General features: G+C 46.0%; 1 protein-coding gene across 3 annotated transcripts in view; it reads left to right on the plus strand.

The window, feature by feature from the left end:
• The first annotated feature begins 3706 nt into the window (after positions 1-3706).
• Positions 3707-13191, plus strand: part of SUDS3 (SDS3 homolog, SIN3A corepressor complex component) — a 38001-nt gene continuing 28516 nt past the window's right edge. For 2 of the 3 annotated variants that reach the window (XM_027566735.1, XM_027566733.1), the window contains exons 1-4: positions 3707-4025; positions 6505-6574; positions 9058-9113; positions 10496-10567. In XM_027566735.1, the coding sequence (XP_027422536.1) occupies positions 3884-4025; positions 6505-6574; positions 9058-9113; positions 10496-10567 (340 nt within the window). In that variant the 5' untranslated portion in view covers positions 3707-3883. The remainder of the gene's footprint in view (positions 4026-6504; positions 6575-9057; positions 9114-10495; positions 10568-13191) is intronic. The other variant, XM_027566734.1, reaches the window with a different exon arrangement.

Consider the following 13191-nt stretch of genomic DNA (forward strand, 5'->3'; position numbering starts at 1 on the left):
GTGCTGCGTTGGGGGTCAAAGTTCATGGCACTCCTGTCTGAGTTTTCTTGGGAGACTCCCAAAGGCGGAGGCCCCCTGGGGCTCCCTGGGACCACCTTGTTAAGAGTCTTTGGGGTCCCCATTCCCCCTTTATACCTGGCACACCTTTCTAAGTAATTCTGACATAAATTGATAATGGCATTTATTCACTAACGACTTGTAACTGTTTCCTGAATTTAAACTCTCTAATATCTTTGTCTAGGGAGTTGCCCTTCCTTGCATTGCATTCTACAGACGTCAGTTTGATGCTGCTGGGGGGAAAAGAGTCTATATACTACGTGCATACTCTGCACAACTTGGCAGTCAACACTGACGGGGCACATTTTGATAGGTACAAAGACAAAGCTTAAGAAATACTTAGTTTGTGGGTTATGATAATCATTTTGACAAGTAGGAACAGGAACTGTGTGCTAGGGGAACCCTTGCTAGCTTTAGCAAGGCTTCAACATACTCTTTTTCAGGGCAACATGAAATGATTTTAATGATTTTGTGGGAATTAATGGCCAAAGTATAATGAACTTTGACCCAAAAGCAACCCGTGATAACCAGAGAGACCCATCTTGACCCAAGCAGCAAGAGGATACTTGCCAGCGGTGAAAGTGCATCCTATTAACTCAGAGTCATTCTTTATATTTTTGTGAAACTGGCTATGTTGATTAAATCAATTAAATTAAACCTAAAACTCCTACCGGCACCCCAAAACCCTAAAGTTTATGGACTTTGACAATTCAGCCTTTTGTGAAGACATTGTTTCATTTTAGGAACACAGTTTGTTCCTAAGCCTTGTCAGATGTATACAGGACTTTGCTCTTACAAAAGTCTCCATCATTAACTCTTTTTTAACTCCTGCTAACAAAAATTTTCTAAACTATTCAGGTTTTTCCTAGTATTTTTAAAATCATTGTTGTGTGTTGTTAGTCGCTCGTGTCCGACTCTTTGCAACCCCATGGAGGTCCTCTGTAGCCCACCATGGTCCTCAGTCCATGGAATTCTCTGGGCAAGAATACTGGAATGGGTTGCCATTTCTTTCTCCAGGGTATCTTCCTGACCCAGGGATCAAACCTGCATCTCTTGAGTCTCCTGGATTGGCAGGTGGATTCTTTACCACTGTGCCAGTGGGGAAGGATGGCACAGTATGATTTAAAATCATTATTTAAAGTAATGCTCATTCCAATTAAGATCATACTGATCTAAGATCATACTGTAGATAGCACCTGAACCGTGTGACTGAGTGCCTTTTTGGGAAGGGATGCAGAGATTTCAAGGTGGTAAAACTTGGTTTTAAGGGAACTTGATTTTTAGAGGCCTAGGGAAAGACTGTCCAAAATCATATTAGACAACTATACTTGTTGGGTAAGACTAAAGTCATGGGAGAATTTTTTTGACTAGGTCCCCTTTCTTTATAAAGTATTTATTAGTTAAGAGCTCATCCTGAAAATGTGAAAGTGTTAGTTGCTCAGTTGTGTCCCACTCCTTGCAACCCCTGGGACTGTAGCAACCCCCACCCCCTCCCTGCCGGTTCTTCTGTCCAAGGGGTTCTCCAGGCAAGAATACTGGAGTGGATAGCCATTTCCTTCTCCAGGGGCTCTTTCTGACCCAGGGATTGAACCCAGGTCTCCTGCATTGCAGGCAGATTCTTTACCAGCTGAGCCACCAGGGAAGCCCAAGAGCTCATCCTACTAATTGCAATATGGATGGGAAAAAATGGGTTAAGTTCACTATGCAAGTGTTCAGTTCTGTCTAGTTACATAAAAAAGAAATGCATGATCATTAACAGATACTATTTTCAATTAAGTAGACAAAAGTAAGCAACATAGACATGCCAGTGTCTTGAAAGGAAACCAATTAGCAATGATATCAACACTTTAAAAAAAATCATTATATCATTGTATCAGTGAACTCTGATTTCTAAAATGTTGGTGCTTTGTTTGGTGTTATTGCTACTGATGGAAACTAGTTGCTCAATATAGTTGATTACAAATAATTTAGACGTGACCCAACAGCATAAAAAAAGAAAATGACTTCATCCTTTGGACAAGAGACAGTTTTGAAGTTTTAGTTTTAAAATAGATGGTGGACCTACAGGAGCCATGCGAATGTCTCTTATTTAGGAGCTTCAGAAGATCTCTGAACTTCTGGGAAGACATTACAGCATTCCATTCTGAAAATTTTTGAGTTTTGTTGGGAGGAAGAATCTGTCAGAAGTAGAGCCAAGATTTTATTTACAACAAAGCATAAAATAAGAAATGTTAAATGGGATGAGAAATAAAATTTTCTTTTTGAAAAGTCTCTGTGGGGACCAATTTAGAGATAAATTTGGTCACAAAGGATTTGATATTGGGTTCCATCCTGGCTTTTACATCTGTGTTCAACTTTACTGCTTGTACATTATTATTTCCTATGGAGACTTGTTTAGTTGCTCAGTTGTATCTGACTGATTTGAGACCCCCTAGACTGTAGCCTGCCAGGCTCCTCTGACCATGTGATTTCCTAGGCAAGAATACTGGAGTGGGCTGCCATATCCTTCGCCAGGAAATCTTCCTGACCCAAGGGTCTAACTCGAGCCTCCTGCATTGGCAGATGGTTTCTTTACTACTGAGCCACCAAGGCAGCCCTATGGAGATTTGGGTGCAACATAAAGAATAGTGTTACTCTGGACAAACCGTTAAACATCTCTGGGCCCTTTTATCCCTTTTCTTACTACACACATCTGGATGAGGGACATCCTCAATTTGTTCATTAAGCAAAGCTTATAATATCATGTCCCCTTCTACTCAGAGTAACCACACAAATGAATTCATACATATATTCAACTTTCTTGTTTTCCAAGTTACCAGCTAGCACTTTCCTTACATGTGTCTAATTAATTTTCTGCAGGCACATGCTCCTCTTGCTCAGTTGAGAGCTGGTTAACAAGTTACTGGATTGGGAAAAACAACCTTTTAAAAAATTTATATTCTGAGAAATATGAGGCAGCTGTACTGCAGAGGACCTGGGGGTGACAGTCTAAACAAAGCAGGCTGGTCGTTACCTTTTTTTTTTTTTTAAGGAAACTGACAGCTCTTTTCTGTAAAATCGAGATAATACCGTACTGAGCAAACCTACACAAGCGAAAAGTCCTCCTACCGACTGGCAAAATACAGTTTTGCTGGCTCCAGCATGGAATATTAGCATCTTCGTTTTCATTTTAGTTCTTCAAAAGCTCTAAGCAGTCAGACGAGAAGCTGGGCTCCTTTTCTTCCGGATGATGACGCAAACTCTAAATGTCTAGGTTTCCCGACCTATAAACGGGATGGTTCATGCCATTCACCTGTTTTAAGTTAGAGACCCACCTCCATCTACGTAGTAGAGCCCTGGGAACCCTTTGGCTCCCAAGTCCCTAAAAAAGCATCTCTGGTTTTGGCTCCAGGCGCCGCCTGGTGGCTGTTTCCGTAAGTGGCTCTGCGCTATAGGGTCCTAGCCGCGGTCGGGCCTGCCCAAGAATTTGCCTAACTTGAGAGCCTGTCTGTGCCCCTCCCCTCTACCCGTCGAGGGTTTTAAAGACGGCGATGAAGGAGATGGCGTTAAGGCGAAGAGGGAGACCGGCGGCCTCGTCACTCCCTCTAGGATGGCGGAGTCAGGCGGTCGTCAGGCAGCTCGCGACCCGGAAGTTGCGGCAGGCGCGAGGCCCCCGTTGCCGAGAGCGGGCGCGCGGGGCGGAGCCTGGCGAAGACGGGGACGGGGTCGCCGGCGCTCCGGCTCTTGGAGTCGGCGGCTCCCTCAGGCGCTGCGACGCGGACGTAGAGCCTGGAGGGCGGGTGGCTGTGGTTCCCGGGGGGCACGCTCAGCTTCGGGCGGAGGCGACATGAGTGCTGCGGCGCTTTTGGCGCCTGCTCCGGCCCCGGCTGGAGCGCCGCCGGCCCCGGAGTACTACCCAGAGGAGGACGAAGAACTGGAGAGCGCCGAGGATGACGAGCGCAGCTGCCGTGGCCGCGAGTCGGACGAAGGTCCGTCTTCCCGCCGGCTGTGCAGCCCCAGGCGGGGGTGGGACGGCTGCGGGAAGGGGTGGGGCTGTCTGGGTGCGGGGCGGGGCAACTTCTGGGCCTTGGGGGTCGGCTGGAGGGGCCGCCCGGAGGAGAGCGGCTCCCGGAGGTTCCCCCGACCTGTGTTCGGGAAGGGGGAACCTCTGAGGACTTGGTTGCAGACAGTTAACGCGGAGAAGGGTCTTAAGGAGCTGTTGTCAGAGCATGTAGGTCCCTTTAAGGTTCTGCTCGTCTCCTCCCAGCTGTCTCCGTTTGAACTTAAGCTTTTCACGGGTTGGAGTGAAAGCCGCCATTCATTGGGTCTACTGAGCACTCCTCGCTTTTTAGTTCCTGAGAGGATCTAAGCAAAAGCCCAGTTTAGCTTCCTAGTTACCAAAGTGTCCCCCCGCGTCGTCCCCCCCCCACCCCCCCCATCCCCGGGAAATGCTTAAGTCAGCCCCGCTCACAGGTTGGTTAAAAGAAGGAGTCCTGAGATCGGCCACATCGAATTAGATCTAAATTTGGCTTAGTGAACCCAGCTTAATGATATCAGGCAATTTACTTAAGCTTCTGAGTCTCAGTTTCTTTAACAGCAGTGGGGCTTGCAGTAGTACCTGCTTCCTAGCGTAGGTGCCAGGATTAAATGAGCTTCAGGCCTAAAGCAGATCTTCCCTAGTGGCTCAGTTGTAAAGAATACGCCTGCCAATACAGGAGGAGACACGGGTTCGATCCCTGGGTGGGGATGATCCCCTGGAGAAGGAAATGGCAACCTGCTCCATTTTGCTTGCCTGGGAAATCCCATGGACAGAGGAGCCTGGTGGACTACAGTCCATGGGGTCGCAAAAAGAGCCAGCGAGGATTTAGCAACTGAGCACATACACTGGCTTAAAGCATGTGAACTGGTCCTTGATAAAAAATACTCAGTGTTTACCATTGGGAAAACACGCTCAGGGAACAGGAGGTAGGGATTTGCTTAATGATACTCAGGTGTTATTTTTTCAGTTCCACAGTCTATATTATCATTACTGAAGTTTGGCAAGTGTGAGGAACACTTTTTGAGGAACTGAGGAAGGAGCTGGCCGCAGGAGGAGAAAGGTGAAGTTTTCAAAGGACAAGAGAGAAGAAAGAGAGAAAGAGAAACATTTGGGTGGACTGGTCTGGCTCAAAATAGCGCGGTGGAGCAAAAGCTAGAGCAGCTGTCTGGAATCAGGAGTATGTTTTATTAATCATCTCACTGTGAGTGGCAGACAGGTGACCACTCAGGGTAGGCTCCTTCACTGAAGGAGGGAGGAAAGGGGGGATGGAGGATTGGATCTGCTGCTGCTGCTAAGTCGCTTCAGTAGTGTCCGACTCTGTGCGACCCCATAGACGGCAGCCCACCAGGCTCCCCCGTCCCTGGGATTCTCCAGGCAAGAACACAGGAGTGGGTTGCCGTTTCCTTCTCCAGTGCATGAAAGTGAAAAGTGAAAGTAAAGTCGCTCAGTCGTGTCTGCAGCAGGCTTTAAAAAGGCAGCTGTGTGTGCAGATACAAAGTTGAAGGAACTTGCTACAATTCTGGTTGAACTACCTTTGAAGGCAAGGCTTAACCAGAGAATTTGAAGGTGAATCCCTTGTATTGCTTCTAATGCCCACAAGGGGGAGCAGTGAAGCAAAAGTTGATTTTCGTTTCCCCCTCAAATAGGACTGTTGAAATTAGGTAGACACTCCAGCCGTTTGCTTACTCTAAAAACAGTGTTTAAAGTATTCTGAAACAGTTTCTGTTTAATCTTCTTGTCCCCTTCCTTCTCCCTTTGAAAATATTTCTGTAGTTAGAGTTCCTTTAGTTGGTTTGGATTCTCCTTTTGTATATGTGCTTGCTCAGTTCTGTCTGATTCTTTACAGCCCCATGGACTGTAGTCCACCAGGCTCCTCTGTCCATGGGATTTCCCAGGTAACAATACTGGAGTGGATTCTCCAGGGGATCTTCCTGACCCAGGGATCGAACCTCCGTCTCTTGAGTCTCCTGCATTGGCAGGCAGATTCTTTACCACTGCGCCCCCTGGAATATATAATGTAAAATCTCGTAGGGATTCAAATTGGGCATATACCCAAAGAGGATGCGTGTATTAGGTTGTTTGGAGTAGGAGCAAAGCTTGCTGCTTGTAGTTTTCCAGTCTTACACCCACATCTCCTTTTCCTGAACTGCCAGTGTTTTGTTTCTGCCAAAGTTACAGCCTTGACTGTGACCAATTGTGTCTGATGCACCCTGTTCTCTGGCTGCAGTTCAGATAAAGGCAGGCTCTTTTTATAAATCTGTCTGTATACAAGTTGGAAATGGCGCTTTCTTGTTTCTTTGATGGCTTCACGCAGGTCTGCATTGAGTAGAAATTCATTTTTCAGAAGTCTGTCAAGTGTCACTGTATCAAGTGATACAAACTCTGTGAATTATGATTTTAACAAACCCTTATTCCCTAATTTTGCTCAGACACTGAGGATGCTAGTGAAACTGACCTGGCAAAGCATGACGAAGAAGACTTTGTAGAAATGAAGGAACAGTGAGTATGATTATTTTACGTTTCTTCTTTGGAATACAGAATTGACAAGGGCATCTTTAATGGTGGCCTGGCCTGGTGTGTATGGTTTTCACATAGTGCTTCCAAAGACCATGCATGTGGGTGCAATTTCCCCCCTTTAAATTTGTCACATTTAACCAGTCTTCCTGTGATAAGAATCTTTTGAGGGTTAGGCTAGAAAGAACCTGGAGTAAACTTTCCCAGAGGAAGAAGACCATGGAGGAGGGAGGGGGGGACCCATTGGTCCCTCCCCCCAACCCCTTTTCTAAGTGAAAGCGTTGCTTGGAGAGGGGAAATGATGTTTCGCAGCCCCTTGGTTCTCAGGTGGGTGTGACTGCACTGAGCACTGACCAAGGCAGGGCTGCGTGTAGATGCCAGGAGAGCTCAGACCAGGCTTGGAGAGCAAGGCCAGGCCCCTGACTCCTGCTCCAGTTCACTCTGCGCCCACACCTAAGCCTCAGTGGAACCACACCTCAGAGCAACTGAAAGCACTCCCTCTTATCCAACACTCAAGAGAGCATAACACAGATCTGATAAATATTTGTGGAATGTATTTTGAGAATCTAGCCTTGGCTTTTCAAATTCTTTGAAGTGAAGTGAAAGTTTCTCAGTCGTGTGTTTTTGACTCTTGGTGACCCTGTAGACTAAACAGTCTGTGGAATTCTCCAGGCCAGAATGCTGGAGTGGGTAGCTTTTCCCTTCTTCTCCAGGGGAATCTTCCCAACCCACAGATCGAACCCAGGTCTCCTGCATTGCAGGCAGATTCTTCAGCAGCTGAGCCACCAGGGAAGCCCAAGAATACTGGAGTGTATAGGCTATCCCTTCTCCAGGGGATCTTCCCGACCCAGGAATCGAAACGAAATCTCCTAAACTGCAGGCAGATTCTTTACTAACTGAGCTATCAGGGAAGCCCTCAAATTCTTTACCTTTAAACTAGACGATCCACATTCTTTTCCTTATGGAATGTTTTCATATGCAAATGTTTTGTGACCATCCTCTGCTTTCTGTTAACCTTTTCAAGCTTTGGAATATAAAGGGGAAACTCAGCTAAATCTGTACAGGGCCGAATGGAGGACTGCTTTAATAATCGATGTGATTTTTCTCACAACTTTAGCCGTGAAACTGTGCTGCTGGTTTTTTTTTTTTTTTCTTTCACTTGCCCTCTCTCCAGACTTCTTACTGATTTACCTGGACCCATTTGAGATGTATTTTTCCATACCTGTTTTCTTCCCTAATCTGAATTTTCTTATTGTTTACCTCTTAAATCTATTAATATTCTCTTTTAAAGACACACTAAGGATTCAAAGGCATCATCTGTCACACTCTGTGGTGGACAATTTAAAACACTGAGTTCCAAATACTGGCTTTTTGTGTGCAGTTTACCTATCTCTTTTCTCTTCTATACTTGGCATGTTTAAGTGAACATACCCCCTAATATTTGATGATGGTGAAAGTAATTTTAATTAAATTTAAAGCACTGAAAGTACATCAGAGTTCTCCCTAAAAGAATCTGGGCTTCCGTGTAATTCTCAGATTCTTATTCTTCCTCAGCCTATAGACAGATGGATTGTATTTGCATCTCTTACTTGAGCAATCATCCTAAGGCTATCCTTCCTGTTACCTGTTGGACGGTGTTCTTTTGGGTTGCAAGTCTTTTTCGTCCTCGTGAAATTGAGTGTGTTTTTCAGGTAGAAGCAAAAATATGGCTGAAATGTAATTTATGTGTGGCATTCACAGTTTGAACAGATTGACCAGGGTGCACAGTTGCCTATGATCCATTCAGTGCGAGGGGGCAAAGGTAACATGCCGAGTTCTTTTGCTTCATGTGTGCTGTGTTCTTACCCTTCTGGGGCTGCAAGTAAATCCTGCATTTTTACTTTTGTCACTGAATTGCTGTTATTTCTCAGATCACAAAAAGAGTAGTGTTTTTAAAAACGACATGAGGATTTATTAACTTAGTGCTTACACAGCTGTGCTATCTATACAGAAAAATGTGGTTGGAGGCATAATCTTACTCCTTTCAGTTTATAATCTAATTTCAGAGTTGATATAAGAGCCGTGTTTAATGCTTTTTATGTTTTTGTGTGTATGTTACCCTTCTCAATCTTGAAGAAAATGGCGTTACACTTTTAATTTTTCTTTATATTCTTGCCTAACACATTATTATTGCCATTTATTTATTAAAATTTGTGTGTCTTCATATTTGTGGATTTTAGGTTGATTCTCTAAAGAGAACACAGGAGTACCTGCCTTTCAAGAACACAGAAGCCTTATCTCTTTCTGATCCCTTTAGCTATGGGCATATTTTAAAGCACCAGGCTTTCATTTTCTCTCTCACTAAAGGACATTAATGACATTCCCATAAAAACCCAGGCAGTTTCTGTGTGCAGATTATTGTGGACTTGGGTATTGGTTGTTTTTATCTCTGAGTGTGGCTTTTTTTTTTTTTTTTTTCTTTTAAACAGGATGTATCAGGATAAACTGGCTTCTCTCAAGAGACAGTTGCAACAACTGCAGGAAGGTTGGTGTGGGATTTCATCCTTTTCTAAACATCCTTCCTAATATTACACACCTTTGAAATCTGTGTATTTCACTTCTCAGCGGGCATGATTTAAAATTTGGTTTGATTGATCTTAGCTGTCATTAAAGTGGCCGTTTTCAGACTCTTGAAATCTCACTGAAAGCCTTCTGCAGAGCAAGAACTGATTACCACCATGCCAAAAGCTGGTTGATTTTAGGAGAGATGCTTTTACCAAGAATAAATATAATTGTGCTGTTCTTTCTAAACTAGATGCTAATGAGTTGTGGGTCATCCCCTGTTTGCTCTCTTTGTTTCGTTAATGACGGGTGGGCTGTGCCTTCTTGAAGGCTTTTTGCTGCTAGGGGCAGTTCAGCACCTGGTGAAGAGCACAGGCTCTCAAGTCCTGTCATGAGTTTGAATCCCACCTTCGCTACTTTCTAGAAATTTGACCTTGGGCACATCACTGTCTCCTCCTTAATTTATCTTCTGTTCTGTGAAATGAAGAAAATGGAGGCAAGTGAGATTGTGTGAGGAGCAACCAGCACGTCTGGGTACCCTGTGACAGCTCAGGGCCGGTGGTTGCAAACCTTGATTTCCCCTGCAGAGTGAAACATACTCCTGTGACTTGCAATCGTGTATCTCTGTTTTAGTTTTCCTTCCAGTGGGAAAGGAGGTGTTGCCAAAGAAAGAAATATGGCCCCCTCTAGCAGGTCTGTAAGGTGTGCTTGGCAGGGTTGAGTGAGGAATTGTGAAAAAGGTGCCATTAATGTATCCCACCGAAGCAGTCGTCAGAAAGCAACTTCCCACATGAATTGGGACCCTCATCATTAGCTGCTTCAGGGAAGAGCCACTTGATCAAGCTCTGCTGGAGTGTCACTAGCCATGTGTGGCTGCCTACATTTGACTAGATCAAATTAATAATTCGGCTCTTTGCTGCTACTAGCCCCATGTTCAACTGCCGTATGTGACTAGTGGCCCCATGTTCAACTGCCCCATGTGACTAGTGGTCCCATATGGCCTGTTTGCGCCGATGCACAGCAAGTTCTACTGGATGACCTTGACCTAGACCTTACTGTGGGGGAAGGAGCTTCTTCAGCAGAGGGAGGCCCATGGGCCAAAGCTGCAACATCGAATGATGAGGGTCCCTGGTGGGTGGCTGCTCCTTTCTTCGACTCCTCACTTGCTTGAGAGTCTTAAAACCACGGCTGCTGTGCGCCTTGGCTGGGAACCGAGATGGTTCTGTTCGTGGGTGCCTATTCACAGTGTGTGTTTTCCTCTAATGTTATTTAAAACATTTACTGCTGGTGCTAGAAAATAATTTTAGGAACCAGTGTGTAGAGCAGTTTTATCTTCACAGTAACTATTTTATGAATCTCCATCAGGTACATTACAAGAATATCAGAAGAGGATGAAGAAATTAGATCAGCAGTACAAAGAGAGGATACGAAATGCAGGTGAGGCTCTCTTAACTGGAAGTAAACCCAGTTAATCCACATTTTCAGCAATTTGGACGTACTGTGGCCAGAAGAGCCATTCTCCAAAATGTGTTTGAGATATCCCATTGTGGGGCGAGTTTTGGGAAACTCCAAAGCTGCACTTACGTAGAACCGTTCTTCTTTGCCAGTGAGTGGCCTGTGGTCAGGGTTGTTTTCGGAGGTGCCTTGAGGTCAGGCTCCCTCCGTGATGCCCCCAGAGTAGTCGTGCACAGTTTTTCATACATCTGTGTAGTTGGCTCAGCAGATGACACAGGAGCTGACGTGGAAAAGGGTTGTTGGCCACTTCACTCCATTTTTAAGTTTGCTTCTTCTGGTCTTTTCTTCCAAGAAGATAGGGTGCCCTCATGTCATTCCCCTCAAGTATGGTATCAGAAGCATTTAGAGGGAGAGATTGTGTGCCTTTGTTTTGGTCTGTTGTGCATAGGAACTGTATTCCTTCAACACACGTGTTGAGCCTATGCTGCATCCCTGCTCTTTGAGGACATACAGCCGTGAAATGCCTTGTCCTTGACTTTAGGAAACTCACCGTTTCTTTGGTAGAAGATCTTCAAAAACATATCCAGGTTAAGGAACATTGTGACTCAGAGTCACACGAAAAGTAAGATGTGATCAATGTTGAAATAGTGTGTAAACACAGATCCCTGTGCTTATTGGAAATCTTCTATAAGTTGTGAATCTTGAAGCTCCTTGGCCAGCATTTTCTGGGCCAGGACAGTGCTTGTTCCTGCAGAGGTGAAACTCGCGCCTGGTTCCAAAAGGAGGTCTGGACCCCGCTGCTCGAGTTGCTGTTCTCTTGCTGTCTGAGCCATTGACTTTCCAGCTTTCTATGGATGGAGGCCTTCTTTCCTTCAGTGAGCAGGTGTCCATGTCCACCAAGGCACAGCACAGGAGCTGCGGGGCGTGGGGGATGCAGGAAGAGTGGGGGACAGAGCCTCCGTGGTGACCCGGCTCCACTCCCACTCCACTGGCACCCCTCGTTCTGAATTCCTGAGGCGTCTTCTCAGGTGACCCAGCTCCACTCCCACTCCACTGGCACCCCCTCATTCTAAATTCCTGAGGCATGGGGGATGCAGGAAGAGTGGGGGACAGAGCCTTCGTGGTGACCCGGCTCCGCTCCCACTCCACTGGCACCCCCTCGTTCTAAATTCCTGAGGTGTCTCCTCAGGGCATTTTTCCTGGAGTCCCCTTTTAGCAGGGAAAGGAGGTGGCATGTCAGAGGCCGAGGTCCCAGGTTGATGGCTTCCTCCCAGCACTTAAGGGCCTAAACCTCTAAGTGGCTGTTTACCCTTGGAGCCTCCGTTTCCCCATCTGGAGAGAGGAATACTAACGTCTCATGGAATTGGTTTGAGATGCAAGGAGGGAAAGAAAATTGATGTGAGTCTCTTCTCTTAAGTGAGGACTCGAGGCTGAGTGTTGATTTGTTTCTCTCTTTTTTTTTAGGTTACTAGTTTAAATTTTTAAATTTATATTTTTATCTCTTTTTTTTTGGCTGCACTGGGTCTTGTTGCTTTGCTTGGGCTTTCTGTAGTTGCTGTGAGTCGGAGCTCCTCTTCATTGTGGTGCTCGGGCTCCTCACTGTGGTGGCTTCTCTCGTAGTTCACCTCAGGCTCTGAGGTGCACGGGCTGCAGGAGTTGCAGCACTCAGGCTCACTGGTTGTGGCGCACGGGCCTAGTTGCTCCATGGCATGTGGAATCTTCCTGGACCAGGGACTGAACCCGTGTCGCCTGCCTTGGCAGGCATGTTGTTATTCACTGCCACCAAGGAAGTTTTACTTAATTGTACTCTCAATCTTCTGTGTTCTTTCATAAGCACCCCCCACCCCCACACCCGTCCCCAGGTAAAAATGTGGAAGAGCTCCTGAATCAGTTGCATCTTGAGCTCTAAAAAGCACATTTCCTGCAACACTAATCCACCTGTTTTTGTTGTGTCTGGTGTCTGGCTGCTTTGAAACATCCACCACCAGCTCTGAGTGCTCATTGTCACTTGACTTGTTGGTGCAGGTGTGATGTCTCAGAATGGCGCAGACCTCACACGTCTGGCCCGTTCACACGGTGCGAGTGCAGCAGTCATAGGAGTGAGTATGTGGGGCTGGGTGCACTCAGGCTTGTGTGCGCCATGCTTCCCAGTGCCGCCGGGATGGCAGCTTCTAAGGGTTAGAAAATTGCGACGGCTTGTCTGTTTCCTCAGTTAATTTTCTCATTCAGCAATTGTTGGCTGACGTTGGAGTCTTCATCTCAAGTTACTGAAGCTGTCAGTTTTGTATGACTGTGCATATGTGCTCCTCTGTGAGTGGATGAATCGGTGGGACTGATTAGGGTTGCACAGGAGACCCTGTCAAATGGTATCCGCATCCCTTGGAGTTGTTACTCCCCCAACAATCTTTGTGGACCATTTGCAGCAGCTCTGCTGTCACCCAGAGAAGATCAGAAGCCATGGACTTATTTTGTTCCAGGTGCTGGGTTTGTAGGGGCCTTGTAGTCTAGAGGTGGGGGAGCTGCTGGATTAACAGGCACTACTCTCCTGGCACACAGTGGGTGCTAAATAGCCGGTGATCCTATGAGTAGATGCTCTGAGAGGGGCT

This window comes from Bos indicus x Bos taurus, chromosome 17 (assembly GCF_003369695.1).
Source record: "Bos indicus x Bos taurus breed Angus x Brahman F1 hybrid chromosome 17, Bos_hybrid_MaternalHap_v2.0, whole genome shotgun sequence".
NCBI classification, from domain to species: Eukaryota; Metazoa; Chordata; class Mammalia; order Artiodactyla; family Bovidae; genus Bos; species Bos indicus x Bos taurus.